The 16,980-nt window shown below is 32.8% G+C and overlaps 3 protein-coding genes across 7 annotated transcripts in view; 2 read left to right on the forward strand and 1 right to left on the reverse strand.

Annotated features, from left to right (window-relative positions):
- The window catches only part of LOC100864156 (uncharacterized), a 23,679-nt gene extending 10,252 nt beyond the window's left edge, over window positions 1-13,427 (forward strand). For 2 of the 5 annotated variants that reach the window (XM_086908267.1, XM_086908264.1), the window contains one exon: window positions 7,016-8,346. The gene's annotated coding sequence lies outside the window, so the exon portion shown is untranslated. Of the gene's footprint in view, window positions 1-5,015; window positions 5,149-7,015; window positions 8,347-13,314 lie in introns of those variants that run through there. The other 3 variants (XM_086908265.1, XM_012495053.3, XM_086908266.1) reach the window with 3 other exon arrangements.
- Arp5 (Actin-related protein 5) lies at window positions 7,792-11,229 on the reverse strand. The gene is made up of 7 exons (XM_003690867.4): window positions 10,810-11,229; window positions 10,426-10,740; window positions 10,062-10,342; window positions 9,785-10,003; window positions 9,414-9,715; window positions 9,176-9,356; window positions 7,792-9,087 (listed from the first exon to the last, which is right to left on the reverse strand). The coding sequence occupies exons 1-7, from the start codon at window positions 10,910-10,912 to the stop codon at window positions 8,464-8,466; spliced, it is 2,025 nt and encodes a 674-aa protein (XP_003690915.1). The 5' UTR covers window positions 10,913-11,229; the 3' UTR covers window positions 7,792-8,463.
- Window positions 13,428-13,501: 74 nt separating the features above from the next.
- Window positions 13,502-15,793, forward strand: LOC100866018 (protein obstructor-E). The gene is made up of 3 exons (XM_003690958.4): window positions 13,502-14,053; window positions 14,781-15,198; window positions 15,643-15,793. The coding sequence occupies exons 1-3, from the start codon at window positions 13,810-13,812 to the stop codon at window positions 15,668-15,670; spliced, it is 690 nt and encodes a 229-aa protein (XP_003691006.1). The 5' UTR covers window positions 13,502-13,809; the 3' UTR covers window positions 15,671-15,793.
- The last annotated feature ends 1,187 nt before the right edge of the window (window positions 15,794-16,980 follow it).

A 16,980-nucleotide genomic window follows, 5' to 3' on the forward strand; every position in this document is an offset into this window, starting at 1 on the left:
AAAAAAAAAAAAAAAGAAACACTTTGATTGTACATATGCAATGAGTTATTCATTGCACGATAAAAAAAAATTTGACGACACAGAAATTATTAAAGCAAACTTTATATAAACTTCAGATCATGATTGTCATTCGAGAAACATCACAAACTATGAATAATGATAATTACCTTTGTAATGCGAAATTTTGAGCAAATGAGCAACAACAGACTGCCTTCGTCATAAATAATAAATAAAAGGAAATAAGAAACAAAAATAACAGTATTTAAAGATAGTTATTTCTCTTCGTGATTGTCAAAATAATAAATCATAAATATTAACAATGGCGCACTCTTATGAGAAATACTTTTATTCTATTTGAAAGGATCGTGGAAGTCGAATCGAGTGAGATACGATACGAAATGTAATATAAAAATATGAATTAATTATAGAATTAAACACTAGAATTTTAAGAATATCTTTTTCATCACGATCATTTCAATGATATTTTTGATTTTCTTGATTTTACATATTTTTTTTTTTTAACTAGTACCGTTATTAAATACTCTTTTCTTGACTCATATTCAAGAATTTTCTTATATATTTTCAATTAAGCGTATAATATAATTTTCTGAAGACTGAAGGAATTTAAATGTTTTATTTTGATTTCGATTTATATATTATATATATAATCACGTCTACATTATTAGTTACAATCCTAAGAATATTTATTAAGATAATGAATTATTGCTCTAACTTTCATTTTAAAATTATACATATACATTCTAGTGTTAAATTTTTTCGTTTGGATTCTGAGTGAGCGAACCTAACCTATACACCATACACTTTTTCCAAGTTAATGAAACGATACGAGAATTGTAATAAACACACGATCGACTTTCACGGACGTTCGGTTCGATTGTTCGATTTTTCGTCCTGCGACTACCAACAATTCGTCCATTGGTGTTTTTAATAGGGCTTCGAGAAGTATCGATTATTTCGATCATTTTCTTCGTACCTAGTCGATGAGAGATAGTTTTACGAGATAGATTTACAAGTTTACATTTTTTTCATTTGTTTCTTTTTTCTTTTTCTTTTTTTTTTCTTTTAATCTTCTCCATTTTGTGTTCATCGTCAAGAGGAAGAGAGATTGGTCGTTGATTATCGAGAATTCGAGAAATTCTTGGAGATCTTTTTTTTTCCTTTTTTTTTTTTTTCTTTTAAACCGCACCGTGCGTTGTACCGGTGATTTCATCGAGCACGTCGACGAACGTAACGTAGTTGTAATGCAGCGAGGAGAGAAAAACCTTCGATATCGCGTTACAAACGTTACGTGGAAGCGTCGCTCGATAGGGGCAGTTATTCGATCTATCCTTTGAGGATATACCGCGAGTGATTCAGGAACGAAGCGAACGAAGATCGTTTTCGAAGATTTTTTTTTTTACCGGTTGAGTCGATTCTGTTCTGTTCTCGACGACACTAATTTTTTTTTCCCTTTCTTTTTCTTTTTCATTTGGGATTCGAATACCGTTTGAGCAAAGGTATATATTACTATACCTCGATCGAAACGTATCCAAATCACTTTGCTCATCTTATCCTCGCTTGCTGTTTTCTTTCTTCTATTATTGCAACACGTCCAATGTATTTTCACACATCCTTTCCTTCTTCTATTCAATACTTATTATAAAATTTATTATTATAATCACGTTGTGATCGTAATGTAACGGCGGCAGCTAAGAATGAATTGTCGATATATCGGGGGAGGAGAAGAAAAAAAAAAAAAAAAAAAAAAGAAATGAATCATTTTAACACGTATGGCGTGTATTATATATTATACTGAAAGTAGCAAATTCAAATCTTCCGAAACAATCAACAGATAAGTTTGCTTCGGTCATGAGTCATTTTGAATATCGTTGCTTCGAGCCGGGTTTACACGGTTAAATTTACAAACATGAAACGGACAACAATTCAAAAGTAATGCGAAATTTCTCAACGATTACAAACGAATTATTACAAAGCGAAATTTGAACTACTATTTTTGTATAATAATAATAATAACGACAACAACAACAGAACAACAACGTAGCGTTTTGCTAAATATATGTATGTATGTGTGTATGTATGTATGTGGAATATTAAAAAAAAAAAAAAAAAAAAAAAAAAAAGAAGGAAGGAAGAGAATCATTTGCACGTGTAAAATGCCATACTTATTTTGTGTATTTCAATTGAAAGGAAGGAATGAGGGGGAGGGGGAAAAAATTGATTATAAATTGATTTTACTAGTCACCTTTGTTGTGAATGACAGTATTAACGGAGAGAGAGAGAGAGAGAGAGAGCAACGTTCGAATTTCCCCACGAGAATAAAAGTATCCTAAGAGATACTTTCATCGAAAGTTATATTCATCGAGTGATTTAAATACGATCTCATAATCCACTCTTGTAATTTTTGTCTTTCGTTATTGAATGAAATTAATAAATTCTAGTCCTCCCCAAGAAAAAAAAAAAAAAAATGAAAGGGAAAAAAAAAGAAAAGGAAAAATAAAAACATCAAATAAAATTCCAACTTGTTATTCTTATAATATTACGCATTTCCATGTACCTACAAAATACATAAAAAAAAAAAAAAAGAAGAAATACTACTCAATAATACAATCGAACAATATCGAAAAATTTAATTCAATCGCATCTTTTTATTAAAAAAAAAAAAAAAAAAAAAATATCGAACGTTCAAATCGGAATTAATTGCAAAATTGTTGAATATTTTTAGGTTTGCAAAAAAATACCCATCGTCTTCTTTCATGTTGGTCGATTCCGTGCGGATAATCCGGCTCGAGGCTCGAAACAGTTCCTGGTCCGACTTTCAACCCTTTGGGTGCTTTATCGTGCTGGCTGATCGGCCCTACACATTTGTGATACTCCGTTCCGCATAGCCCTGGCTCGGACGTTTAATACTCTCGCTCGTCTCCTGGTACGAGCAGCGCGTGATGTAATTAAATCGACTTTCGTGGATCGTTGGTAGATGGTCGAGGGTGGTGGAGGAGTGTGGAGGGATCAGGGGGTGGATTAATCAGCGAAGAGCGGAGGAGGGGTGGTGGTTCCGTTGATAAGGATCACGAGGGTGGTGGTGTACGAATTTAATAAGGAGGGAGGGAGGGGGAGGAAATCAATCTCGATTTATTATCGAGGCTGATCCTACCTTTTTTCTTTCTTTTTCCTTTTTTTTTTTTTTTCCACGCAAAAAAAAAAGAGAAGGAGGGTTACGACGACGATAAGACGATAAAGAGGAAAGAGAATCGAGAGCGCGAAGGGAGTAGGGGTGGGGAAGGAGAAGGAGGAGGAGAAGAAGAATAAAGAAAAGAGAAAATACGATTAAAAAAAAAAAAAAAAAAAAAAACGATGCTCGCGTCGCTCGACATTGCGCCTGTACCATTTTGCTTCTTTAGCAGAGTACAATGCCATTTATTTTTGTAATACGTTTACGTAGAATAGCTATTATTTTTATAGAGGTTTACCGTGCTACCAGTAAGTCTTATAGAGGCCTGCGAAAAATAAAATAGTGTAGGATTTTTCATAGCGGATTCCACGAGATGCGAGAATATTATTGATAAAAGTCACTTGGATGGATTTTCGATGAATTGAAAAGAAAAGAAAAAAGGACACGCACTTCCAGTACTGGCTTTTATTTTCGACTTTCGTTCGACGACACACGTTTTCACACACGTTTCTTTTATTACGAGATTTATACGTACGTGCAACCAAAGCACCCGGAGCAATGCTTCTTTAGAGGAACGTCATCAGGAATCAAGCACAAGCAATCCGTATTTTAACGCCACGAAATCTTCATTAGGATAAAAATTTGTTGTAGTTCGATGCATATATTTTAGAAAATGGGGAAAATACAGAGCAATAAAAGAAAGGAATATAAAATAGAGATATTTCTTTCTTACGTGAGACATAAGGCGATTTTTACCGCATCGACGATAATTTCGCCGATCCTGAATATTCATTTTTTTACCCGTTAACGATCGATTATCGTAGAGGCGGTACAACGTAGAAAGTAACACGCAATATTTCTTCCGCTAATTACTGCTTTTCGTGAAATTAATCCCGGATGAAACTTCCGAACAAGCCTCTTGACGCGTGTCACGTGATAATTTTAAGATATTTCAAGATAAAAATGGAAAAAAACATAATAAGGCCGTATATATATATATATATATATATATATATATATATGTATATTGATAAAATATATTTTCAATATTTTTCTATAATATTATCTTTTCATTTTTAAAAGTATATTCTTCGCGAAAGATTAATTCATGACTCGATATTGTTTTTTTTTTTTTCAAGTTGAAAAGTAAAGATCGTTTCAAGAGACTTGTCACGAACAAGTGGTACAATTTTCTAATCAAACAAGATCAAATCACATTAAAGCTAATATATATATAGAATACATACCTTGATGCCATTATAACGTAATAAATAATTAAATTATAGAGCTATCGAGTCAAAGAAAATCGCGAATATGCGATACGCGCGAAAAACTTCGAAAAGAAGTTAACCTCTCTCTTGTCGAGCAGTATTGCAAACGATGTTTCGTTCGAAGCGTATCGATATTTTTATAAACGAGTTTGCTATCTTCAACTAACTTCTCGCGCGTTTCGCCTTGCGATATTTCAGAGATCTCCGTTTCTAACGTCTTCCCCAATTTTATTGGAATTATTCCATTGTTTTTTGTTTGGATAATGATTTTTAATCAATAGAAACAATCGAAATTCGATTTATCACAAACGATATAAAAGTTATACAGAACTCATGTACACATACAATGGTCAAAATCAATACTTGTATGGTCTGCAATAAACCTGGGGATTTACTAAATCAAAGAAAAAAGGAGAGAGAGAGAGAGAAAAAAAAATAAAGAAAAGTAAAAAAAAAAAAAGGAGAAAATAAAAAGGGGAAAGATTGATTGGCTCGTTAGAGCGTAAGTACTATATACAGACGTAAGATTTTTTATTGCTGATATTTTTCCTCAGGTCGAGTCTTGAACGGTGCCTAAAAAGCTTTGATTAAGGAGAGATCAAGAAATAAAAAGCAAGTTCTGAATTGCGTGTCAATGAACTTTTTTTAGAAACAAAAAAAAAAAAAAAGAGGAAGAAGAGAAAAAAATGGGGATTAATTTATTGGATTCTCGCGGTGTGTCGTTTCGCGTTGTCCTCGGCAAGAAAAAAAAAAAGAGGAAACAAGATTGTACGATTCGAAGAGAAAGAAAATGAATTAAAGAGAAGAAAGGAGAAAGCAGGAAGTTAATAACAAAAAAAAGAAATTAGATGATCGATTCATCAAAGGAACAAAAGATTCTGATGCGACACGACGATAAAGATAAGATATACCTATATACATACCGTCGATGCGTAGAAAGTACCATGTCATATATATGTATATTATATATAACAAAAATACGCGCGTGTGTATGTATGTATGTGTACGAGTGAATTTGCATATTTGAAAAATTTGTGTGCGTATGAGTGTGCGTGAAATGTTAAATAAAAGGATTATGTAGTGCTCCATTTAAGGAAAGCACGCAGGCTGCGGCGAAAATTGTGCTGCAACCGGTTATAGAATTATTTTTCTGTCAAAAAGTAGGTCGACTGTGCCATGGAGCAAGTTTTCTTCGGTCCAAAGTCTTATCAAGAAAATGAACTTTCAATATTGTAAAATATGCATATAATTAGTTTTCAAGAAATGAAATGTGTATTGTAAAACAAATGCATGAAAAGTATAGGTAAATATATTTTTTTTCTAAAAGTATAAGGTTATGTTTTTATTAGGAGCATTAAAATTTTTATTAAAATTTGAAAATTCGAATAATCAAAATTTTAAATGAATGACGAAACAATTGAATGTGAAAAAAATATTTGTCGAAAGAAATCGATTATTAATTTATTAAAAGAGGCACGTATTTTACGATATTACACGATTTCTTCGAATTATGTAAAATGTGTAACACGAAACAAATTTGCTCCATGATATTGCTTATTTTTACACAGAAAATATGATTTAGTTTCTAATAGCAGCACTACTTTTGACGCATCTTGTCTAATCGAAGAGAATAATTTAAAGCTAACAGATCTAATATAAAGGACAATGAACAAGTAGATAGGTTACGCCGATACATGTATGTACCTATAAAATATAAGACGAGAGTACGCACTTTTGTAATAGTAGTTTTGAGAAATAAAAACGAAAAAAGCGATAAATGATAGTGAATGATATATATATATGATATATATATCACATATATTAGATATATAAATATAAAGAAGAAAAAAAGAGTTGACGCTTGATACACCATAGTTTTCACCGACATATCCTGGTTGAACACATCCTCTTTACGTACATACTGCATACTAGTTCTTATTATGATACCACCACACGATTACTACACGAGAGTATAGGGTATTTTACGAATAAAAATGACGATAATATCATTATTATTAATTATTATTATTGATTGTCACAGATTATTATTGTTTATTACGGTTCTTGATTAATTATCGTATCATTACGATTATGATTATCGAGAATATAAATACGTATAAACGTAACGATGGTACAACTAAGGCAAGTATGTACTGTACATAGCTGTCACTTACCCTCTGCCCCACCATGCAACTATATAAATATATAAATATATAAATAAATCTCTATATATATATAAATACATAAAGCCATTATATTGCAAAACATTAATCATTGTTGTACTAATGATTATTTTGAAATATTATTGTCTTTATTATTATTATAATTATAATTATTTTATCGTAAACAATTGTAATTATTATTAATATTATTATTATTATTATTCTTATTATTATTATTATTATTATCATCGCTACTTTATATGATTATCGCGATAAGAATATGTCAAGGCCGCGTGTAATTTTAATTAGCATACGATATTATCATTTGCGAAAGTAGATCCTCACTCTTAGCTAAGGAAGATAGAAAAATTGTATTTTCACTTTCTTCACAGATTGGATTCTACCTCACTTTTATTGATACTACCATTGAACGACGAAGAAAGTATGAAAACCGGGAAAACGAAGAAAAATGAAAAAAATTGAAAAGTAGACAGTAGTTCTCCGTACACTTTTTTCTATCCTTCCACTGTTTATTAGACATATTGAAGAATTCAACAATCGGATCAAAATGCTTTTCATTATTAATCATTATTTTTATTAATTAACAAGTATTGTTAAAACTGCAGCGACCTCAGCCTGTGATAGTTACAAAGGATATTATTTAAATTAAGTATCCGGTGTATTATGTGAAATATGTAGAGAGCATCGATCAATTATAGTTTCGATATGTTTGTTTGTACACGTTGCAATTGGACTTTTGTTAGGAAGACTCTTGTGCCTAGAATCGAGCTCAAAGAAAAAGAGAAAAAACGGATAATTTGATAAAATGCTGCGTGCAGTTTCAATCGATAATAATCAAGTCATTTTTATAAATTCCATTTTTGTAATATTTTATGCTAAATAGTGCAATACATATTATTTTTAACTTAAAATTTTGTCTTTATAAAAATTCACTGATCCGTTGCGTTCTCTTAACAAAAATTCAAACAAAATATTATTTATTTATATATGTTACACAATAAGATATATACTTTGAAATTTATCTGTAATTGTATGTGATAAGAGACGAAAGTGTAGCCACAGAGTACGTAAAAATAAAAATGTAACAAATATCATTGAATGCTTTAAACATATACATGTAACAAACGCTGTGCGCTTGTGATCATGATTTTTTTTTTTTTTTTTTTTTTTAATTAAGAAAAAACTAATCCAATCGTTTCTCCTTTTCTTATGTTATGACGTGTGAAAAGTTCAAAACGAACATAAGTTTACATACGGTATGTTCCTTTATTAGAAACACAAAAGAATCACTTATAATTAGCTGTAATATAATTGCCTATAGGGCTTCGTAATATTTTTTCAAATATATATATATATATATAATAATTGTATTGTGATGTTAACTTAAGCTATGAATAAAGATGTGGGAGAATTTTTCGAGGTCGCTGTAGTAAATCCTATTGCTGAGATGATGGATCACTTTCTCAGTTTTTTAGCTTATTCGACGAATGCCAAGAAATAAGCGAATGTCGACTATTCTCGATAAATAAAAAAAAAAAAACCAGAATGTATCCGCATAATTATCTTTGAATGACGATGAAATGGCGATGATTGATTGGAACTGTACATTGTGATCAGCAAACAGACTACAATGTAGTTTGTTCGTGATTGAATGAACAAACAGAAACACTTGTGTAATAAAGTAGATATCCATAACAAAAAATATCGTATTCTTTATTCTTTTCACTTTCCAAAAAGAAAGGAAAAACGATCGACTACGAATCTTATGTTTAAATAAATTTTATTCTATAATAATTAATATAAAACTCTTTTTTTTTTTTTATTCCATTTCAACGTCTACAACAGCATCTTCTACTATCACTTGCTCTGATGTTACAGGAGTCTGTACTGTAGGTAAAGGATCAGGAGATCGAGTGTAAGTATTACTCGTCGAATGTTCTTTAAAATATTCACCACCTTTTTCTTCGTATTCTTTTTTGCTTACTAAAAATTCAGGAAGATTTCCATTTAGACCAAAATCTCTTGCCCCATACCATGCGTCTATGCTGGTATTTTTTGCGATATTTATTTGAAAATTTGATCCAAATGGTCGCATTTCACGAAGTTCTCGATTCAATCTCTCAAGTAAACCAGGAAATTTCGTTGGCCCTCCAGTAAGAAATATATTTCCTACGAGTCGTGATTGCAGTTCGGGTGGATAAAGTTTCAAAACGAATTCGATTGTTTCTGCAATGCCTGCTTCTACGGAACCTATCATAGATGGTTGAAATAATATTTCTGGTGCTCTCAAACGTTCTACTCCCACGTGTAATTGATGAGTTTCTCCAGGAACCATAGGGACATTAGATCCAGCGCCGTCAAATTCTGGATCATGATGTCGTAACACATCTTCCAATTCCATAAGTTTTTCTTGTTCTACTTCTGAATCTGAGTCTCCACCTTCCTACGTAAAAAATATAAAATTTAGAAACATAATAGAATTTCGAAATATATTTAAAGTTGAAAAAAAAATATTTTACATCTATACGAACCCTATTTATAACTTTATAAACATCCCAATCTTCGTCTCTCATACCAAAATCATCATCGCGTTTTTCTTTTCTTGCTAATTGGCTTATTATACGCATTCTTTCCTGTGCGGCTGCTGTTCTACGTTTTGCCATATCTTGTCTACGTTGTCTCTTAGCCATTCGTCTTTCTAATATTTCTTGTCTATAAAGAAAAATATTTAACATCGTTAAGATGATAAAAAATTAGTTTACTTTGTACCTTTTCTTTCGTACACTAGCGATCCATTCGTCAAAATCTTGTTGATCTTTAGGTTGTAGACTCGATTTTATTTTTGGTTTTTGTTCTTCCATTGCGATGTTTTCCTCCTGTGAATTAGCCGCTACTATTTTTTGCCTAGTTCTTTCTACTTTCGCTTGCAAATTATTAATCATTTTTATTAAATCTGCTTCGTTTGCGAGAGAATAAGTTTTTAATGCTTGATCAAATTCATCCGTTTCACCTTCTTCTAGTAAATCTTGAACGGCTAATAATTGATTTAATTGTTCTTCATCTTCTGCTAACTAAAAATATATTTTTTTTAATTATTCAAATAAATTTATATATATATAAATTAATAAAAATTAACAAACTCTTTCTTCTCTTTTTCTAGCATTGATTTCCATTAATCTTCTAGCTAATTCCCGTTTTCTTTCTTTTTGTTGTTCAACTGTTAAACCAGGTGCATTTGCAGGAGCAACATAAGGTAACTGTACTCTTAATACATTCATATCATAATAATCTGGATCTGCCCACTTAGATGTTTCTTCTTGATAGTTTAAAGCTATCATTGAATGTTCATGTATTAACTCCTATTTGAAGAAAATAAAGTCAAATATTTTTTCATTGAGATATAAATCATTTCTGTACCTCTGCTCGACTAGGTGTTATAGCATTAACATGAACAGGATATTTAAGTTGAAGCAATCTATGCATATAAGATGTAATGTGGTATCCACCAACATTAATTCTTCTTGAATTTACAGGATCTGCTTTACCATCTAATATAGGTATTATATGTGTAGTATGATATCCAATACTAATTATTAAACCATCAGACGGACAATTATTATGCTGATAAGAAAATAAGCAATCCACTCCATAAGCTATTGCAGGTACATTATAACATTCAAATAAAAGTTCTGCCATCACTAAAATCAAGATTATAAAATTTAAATTTTGAACTAAAACCAAATTTTTTTTATATATTTAGATATATTATTATTTTACTTACAATTTCTTGAATAATTAGGATTAAGAAATGCTTCTGTTAAAATTATAGGATGATTCACTGCACCTTCCGTATCTATTCCCATATGGGTGAAAGTATAATCAAATATCTGTTCTTGAGCTTCAAAATGTGTAACCACATTTCGATCAAATTGTGTTTTTAATTGAAATCTAACAGCTTCAATATTAGTTATATCATTTCCAACCTGAGGTTCACCATCCTTTTTACCACGTTCTTTGCGTGGTTTAGCGATTAGATTTTTAAATACTAATTGAGGTTCTTTCTCAGTAGCCCAACCAACTCTACAATTGTATGATCCTAAAAAAATTATTTATAAATTAATATTATACTTATTTTATATTATATAATATATTACAGTGTGCTTACCATTATCGATTACAAGCGGTGTTGCTTCGGATTTTACTCTATTTGGATAAAGATGAATAATATCAGGTACTGGTTTTACATCTTTTAATTCAAGAACTTCCATTTTTGTATTAAATATGTTATTTATTACTTTTTTAATTAGATCATAAAAAATATTTATATCACAGACAAGGCAAATGATATAGATTTATCATCAAATGTATTTTTTTTGTCGAATATACGAAGTCTTTAAAAATGGTATTATTACCTTAGTATTATTCAATCGTAAATTAAAATTAAAATTTTTTGTGAAAATTATAAATAAATTATACGAAATATTAACTAATTACATTTACATAATTACATTTCAAAAATGTGTAAAATTATCGGACATTTGAAACACTATAGCCATCTAGCAGCGAATAAGTAGAACTAATTGCTAAATACCAAAATCGAAAAATTAAAATTTCTTGGCTATACTATTATAAACTATATTTTTGCCAAATTAAAATTCAAAATTTAAGAAATAATTTTATAAATTTAGTTCAGATTGTAGATAAATTAAAATTATATAATAAAATAAAATTATTCGTATATACTAAATTAAAAAAAATATATATGTAAAATTATTCTCAGATTATTTCTTAGAATTTAATCTTTAATTTTTAAATCTTTTTAAATAATTAAATCTATATATTGAAAAATTTTTACTTTTTTTTTATTCTTTTGTAACAATTAGTTTCACCTATTCGTCGTTAAATAATGTCCATAATGCATCGATGTCCAAAATTGCTACCAGCGAACGATTAATTCTATCTATTCATCAATAGATGGCGCGTTGATATCAAAAAATTAATATCAGCAGATGATTAGTTCTATCCATTTACAGCCAGATGGCTATAGTATTTCTATATTTATTGCATAGTCAATATGATGTGACTTGAAAGTTTTTTACAAGATTAAACTTACGTTTTCTTTAGAATACAAGTTTTAATTTGAGCTTTTAAGAATTAAAAAATTATTCAAGAAACAAGAGACAATTAAATTTTTCGCAATATTTGAATATTTAAAGGAAAATAATATTTAAAGAAATTTATTAAAGCAAATATATCTGATTAATTGATAAATATAAATTATTAATCGTTAATTATTATATACATACGATTAAAAATTTTTAAAAAAGGATTACAAGTAAAAGATTGTTGCATAATCTTTAGAAATATACTATCCACATTTATCCGAACAAAAGAGGTATTCAAAATATCGATCTTTGACATTACAAGTATCATAAATTACATTACATCGAATCATCTTATAATCATGCAATTTTTCTATTTACTGTTCTTTCAATTATTAATTTTTTTCTAATACTTTTCTTTTTCAAAAAAAGTATTTATTTAGCTAAAAAGAAAAATATTAACGGTTCATAATATTTATCTAAATCATTCTTGCTTCACTCGCCATTTCTAACGTCGTTTCTACCATCTCTGTACATATATCATCTCGTATTCGCGATAAATCACAAACAGTAAACCGACATGTCGTGACTCTGGCTAACTTTACAGCGCGAATTGAAATTGTTCTGCTTTCTCGAGCCATTACTCACGGGATACTGTTTTTAAAAAGCAATCGCTCGATGAAAGAAGAAAGTAAAATGGTATTTTTATTCAAATCGTCTAACGTTCTTTTCTTTACGTTTCATAATGACGTATAGGCGCCACAGGTACGAGCCTTCGTACATTTCATTACTTATCCTTATATCACAACTATTTTTTTCAATTGCAGAAAAAAATTGAAGCAAAGTTGTAAACAGTGATCGTGTCGAGGAAAGATAATATGGAAATATTCAAAGAATCCGGAAGAGAACGTGTGCACAGAAGTAACGATATTAACGTTCACGGACACTTTCAAAGCGTTGCGCAAATATAATTTCACAAATCCGCGCACGAAATCCTACATTCTCGATTGATAAAAACAATTTGGTGATCGTTCTTTACAATCGTTTTACCTCAATTCGTAAACCCGTTATTAAGAAATAATGAATGAACGTTACGTCTGTATTATTCTTGTTTCAATATTCTTTTCAAGTTGTTAAACTTTATGGCCTTTGTTTTTGGATAAATATATACGTAATTATAATTAACATTCATTTTATTTCTGCAATTCGTCGTTTCAATTATTAATTTTATCCATTGCAAAATTAAACATCTCTAATAAACAAGTCTGTTTCAATATCGGTCCACAATCGATGCTATATAAATAAATTAACCGTTTTTGTCAATAGATTTCGAAACACTCGTATAGTTGGCAAGCGACATAGATACGTCGTTTCAATCTATTAGCTCGTATTGCTTTGTTTATCTGAATCGTGTTCAAGAAACTTTTTATACTCTCTTGTTCGTTCATTTTATTTCTAAACATTGTAAAATTCTCCCGAATCCAAATAACAAAATATACTCTTAATATTACTCTCTACTCCACGACATACATACAACAGATCGATACAATTTATCATCAATTTTGCAGCGATACACATCCCTCTCGGTCCTCCTCCGAATCGATCCTGATATATAATCCAAGCTCATCATGCGTTCATGGAGAGACAGAAGAGTGGAGGAGGGGATTGCTCGGACCCGGAACAGCCAGGAATATGTACATATCCAGTGATATTTGTTTACTAGGCGGAGAGATGAGAGAAGAGAGGCGGGAAAGCAAACGCGTGTAACGTTTGGTCGAGGAAACGTGGATATATCGGGGCACTCCCGTGGAGGAAAAGCGATAGTAGAGCAAGCGAGAAAGGAGTTTCGGCGAAAGGGGGGTGGGGGTTGTGAAATGCAAGCAAGGATGCAGAGGTGGTGTGGCGAATCAGGACCAGTTTCAGGCCTGCGCTCACTCTTCATACCCACGTTGCTGCGTGCCGTCGACGGATCGTGACAGAAGAAAGAAGAAGAAGAAGAGGAGGAGTGTCTTCGGCCGATCAAAGGATCGAGAAAAAGAAGGAGAAGGAAAGATAGAAGGACCATGTTGGCTCGAGCGTTCTCCTCGATTTTGTTGATCAGTGGCGTGACCTTGGCGCAGTTTCGGTGCCCCGAGCCCAAAGGTTTCTTCCCGGATCCGGAACAGTGCGACCTCTACTTCGCCTGCGTGGACGGCAAAGCGGAGGAGAAGCTTTGCAAGGATGGGCTCGTGTTCAGGGACGACAACCCTAAGAAGGAGCTGTGCGACATCCCGGCCAACGTGCCTTGCGGGGACAGAACTCTGCTTCGTAAGTTGCACTATTTCATCTTGTCGAATTTTTTTCTAATTTTTTTAATCACAGTCGAAATCATTCGAAGGTACGCGAAGGAAGTGCGTTATAACGAGCGGTTCGCTTTATTTGGCGGAGAAGAAGCAACAGGGAAATGAATGATACGAGTATCGTTTGAGACACGTTGGAGAGCTTGGACGCTGTTGGAACTTATGCGAGACCGATGGTGAAAGTTACTGTGTACTCGATCGCGAGTATATTCCGGTCACATTGTCTGTTTTTCGAGAAATTCCTACGTGAATCGAATCGCGAAAATTTTCGACGTTTTCCACGCCGAGAAGGGATCGATATAAAAATGGAATTCGGATCTCGTATAATCCGCGCGAATCGAACGGACGTTCGAAGAATGACGATTAGATTTAGAGCCGGAGAGAAGGATGCGATAAATTATAACGAACCGGTTCCATCGGCGAAACTCCTCGCTTCGAATTGCCTCTCAGATTTTAATCTTCCTCCTCGCTTTATTATTCCTCTTTCATTTCCCGCCATCTTTTTATATCGCTCGAATAAATTTACATGCTAATTTCTCCTGAAAGTAGATGCAAAGAATACAAAGAGGAGATGTTTCATTCTTCCATTTCTTCTTTATAATCTATTCTGACAATTTATTTCACGAGTTTATATTCCATATTGAAATCTTCATTCGAAAATTCATTCATACTCATTGAGATATTGTTGTTCGCAGAGGAGCCACAACCGAGCAAAGGATGCCCCCGCGCCAACGGCTACTTCAAGCACGAGGATCCAACCGCGTGCGATCGTTTCGTGAACTGCATCGACGGTGTTGCGCAGACGATGCCCTGCCCACCCGGCCTCATTTACGAGGACAAAATGTCGAGTTGCGTGTGGCCGGCCGACGCAAGCAGGCTGTGCGAGAACGTGAAGAGGGACGTCCTCGACGACGGTTTCGTTTGCCCTGACGGCGACGTGCCCGGCCCGCTCGGCAGGATTCTACCTCATCCGACTTATCCCCATCCGGACGACTGCGCCAAATTCTACATCTGCAAGAATGGCGTTGTCCCCCAGAAAGGGCAGTGCGAGCCTGGCACCGTTTACAGCGAGGACAGCTTCAAATGTATGGATCCTGACAGCGTTCCCGGATGGTGAGACTTCTTTTTTTTTTTTTTTTTAAAGAAAAAGTATAACAAGTAATCTTCTTCTTAGAAGATCGATTTTTATTATACGACGTCGCTTGTTTTATTGTTTTTGGCAAAAAGTAATCGATCATTTTTTGTTTTGTAAATTTCAGTATATTTTTTATATCAGTTTCTTCGAAATTATATCAGCACGCAAATTTACAAAAGTATCGTTTAACTTTTCATTTAATTTCTTTCGAAAAATTTTTTTACACGATCCTTCTAAAAGGTAGTAGTGGCAGTAGTTCGAATTAATAGTTAAAAATAGTTGTATTATGAATATTCTATTTTTAAGAAAGGTGGTCGAAAATTTTTTTGCCAGCAATGGAGACGAAGAAACGTAAATTAACATAAATTATACATTTAAATTCAGACAAAAATTGTGATCCTCGCCGTTTTGTCTTGTTCCAGCGAGGATTACTACAAGAACAAAAACTAATTAAAGACAAGGTGCCAGTTACTACAGCGATACGTCTGTGACGCTTAATTTTTTTTTTTTTTTTTTTTTTTTTTTTTTTTTTTTACATTTAGGAACAATAAACCCGTGATATACTTACGTAAATGAGTGGCCTTTGCATACACCTCCCACGATAATTATACCTTTCTCCTTATGTAAACGGACACTACGTACAGAAATTTATTGCGCCCGACAACTTCGTTCTGCGGCTTGTTCTCGTACAAAAGATCAATAACCACGAGTTATTAAAAGTTCGCCATAGAAAAGTATAAAGAATTTCACGCTTGATAAAAAGAATCGCAATTATGTAAATGTAATTCAAACGAACGAAAAATTGTCTCGCTCAATTATTAACCGAATAATAATTCAGTTTCTCTTTCCAGGCAGATTGATTGCATACAAAGAGACGTTATTAAATAATCGCGAAACAAAAAAAAAAAAAAGTTGATCCCGTTTGAATACAATACAAACCGCTCATAATACCATTCCACAACAACAGTTTCGAACAATTTCGCTTAATCCACCTGATTGCAACCTTTCTCTTTACGTAATTTACGATGTGCTCGATGAAACAATTCCCGAGACTACTTTTCGCTGTTGAAAAATTGTGAAATCTATCCGTACTTCATACTACTCTACTTATTTCAATAATCAAACTCAAATTATTCCCTCGCGTTGCATAATACGTCTATTACCTCTTCAATTCATCAAGAAAGACGAACGAACGAACGAACGAACGAACGAACGAACGAACGAACGAACTTGTGTTATATATCGATCGTTAATCATCGAAGGAAGAATCGTCGAGATGCCGAGGATACACTGGCCAGACAGAAACCGCTCGATTGGCCATCGATCAGAGACATGACCGTGACGTATTCGACCGGTTCATAACGCGGATCAGCAGCCGCAGAGATCTCGAGCGGTATTCGTCGGCTTTCACTATCCACGCCGAGCAGATCTGGTTCCATCGAAGAACGGGAGCCGTTGCTCCAAGCACGATCGTTGCGTAACACGTAATACGGACAAAGCCTCGAGGGGATAACGCTTGTACGTGCGCTTGCGCATCGGACAAATCGTATATTCGAGATGTGTACACACGTCTGAGGTATTTTTAAATGGTTGGCCGACGCGTTAACAACGACTTTACCGATTGTACAAACGAAACAGATTTATGAATAGGAGAATAGGAAGATTATTGTAGCTGGATTAGATTTAGAAATTCTTTCTTTAAGAATAATAAGTGGATGGTTTTGTAATAAGGAATAATCGATTAATGGCTGAGTCAGGTT

The sequence above is a fragment of the Apis florea genome, unplaced genomic scaffold (assembly GCF_048593485.1).
Source record: "Apis florea isolate Af1SG1 unplaced genomic scaffold, ASM4859348v1 contig_3068_pilon, whole genome shotgun sequence".
NCBI lineage: Eukaryota > Metazoa > Arthropoda > Insecta > Hymenoptera > Apidae > Apis > Apis florea.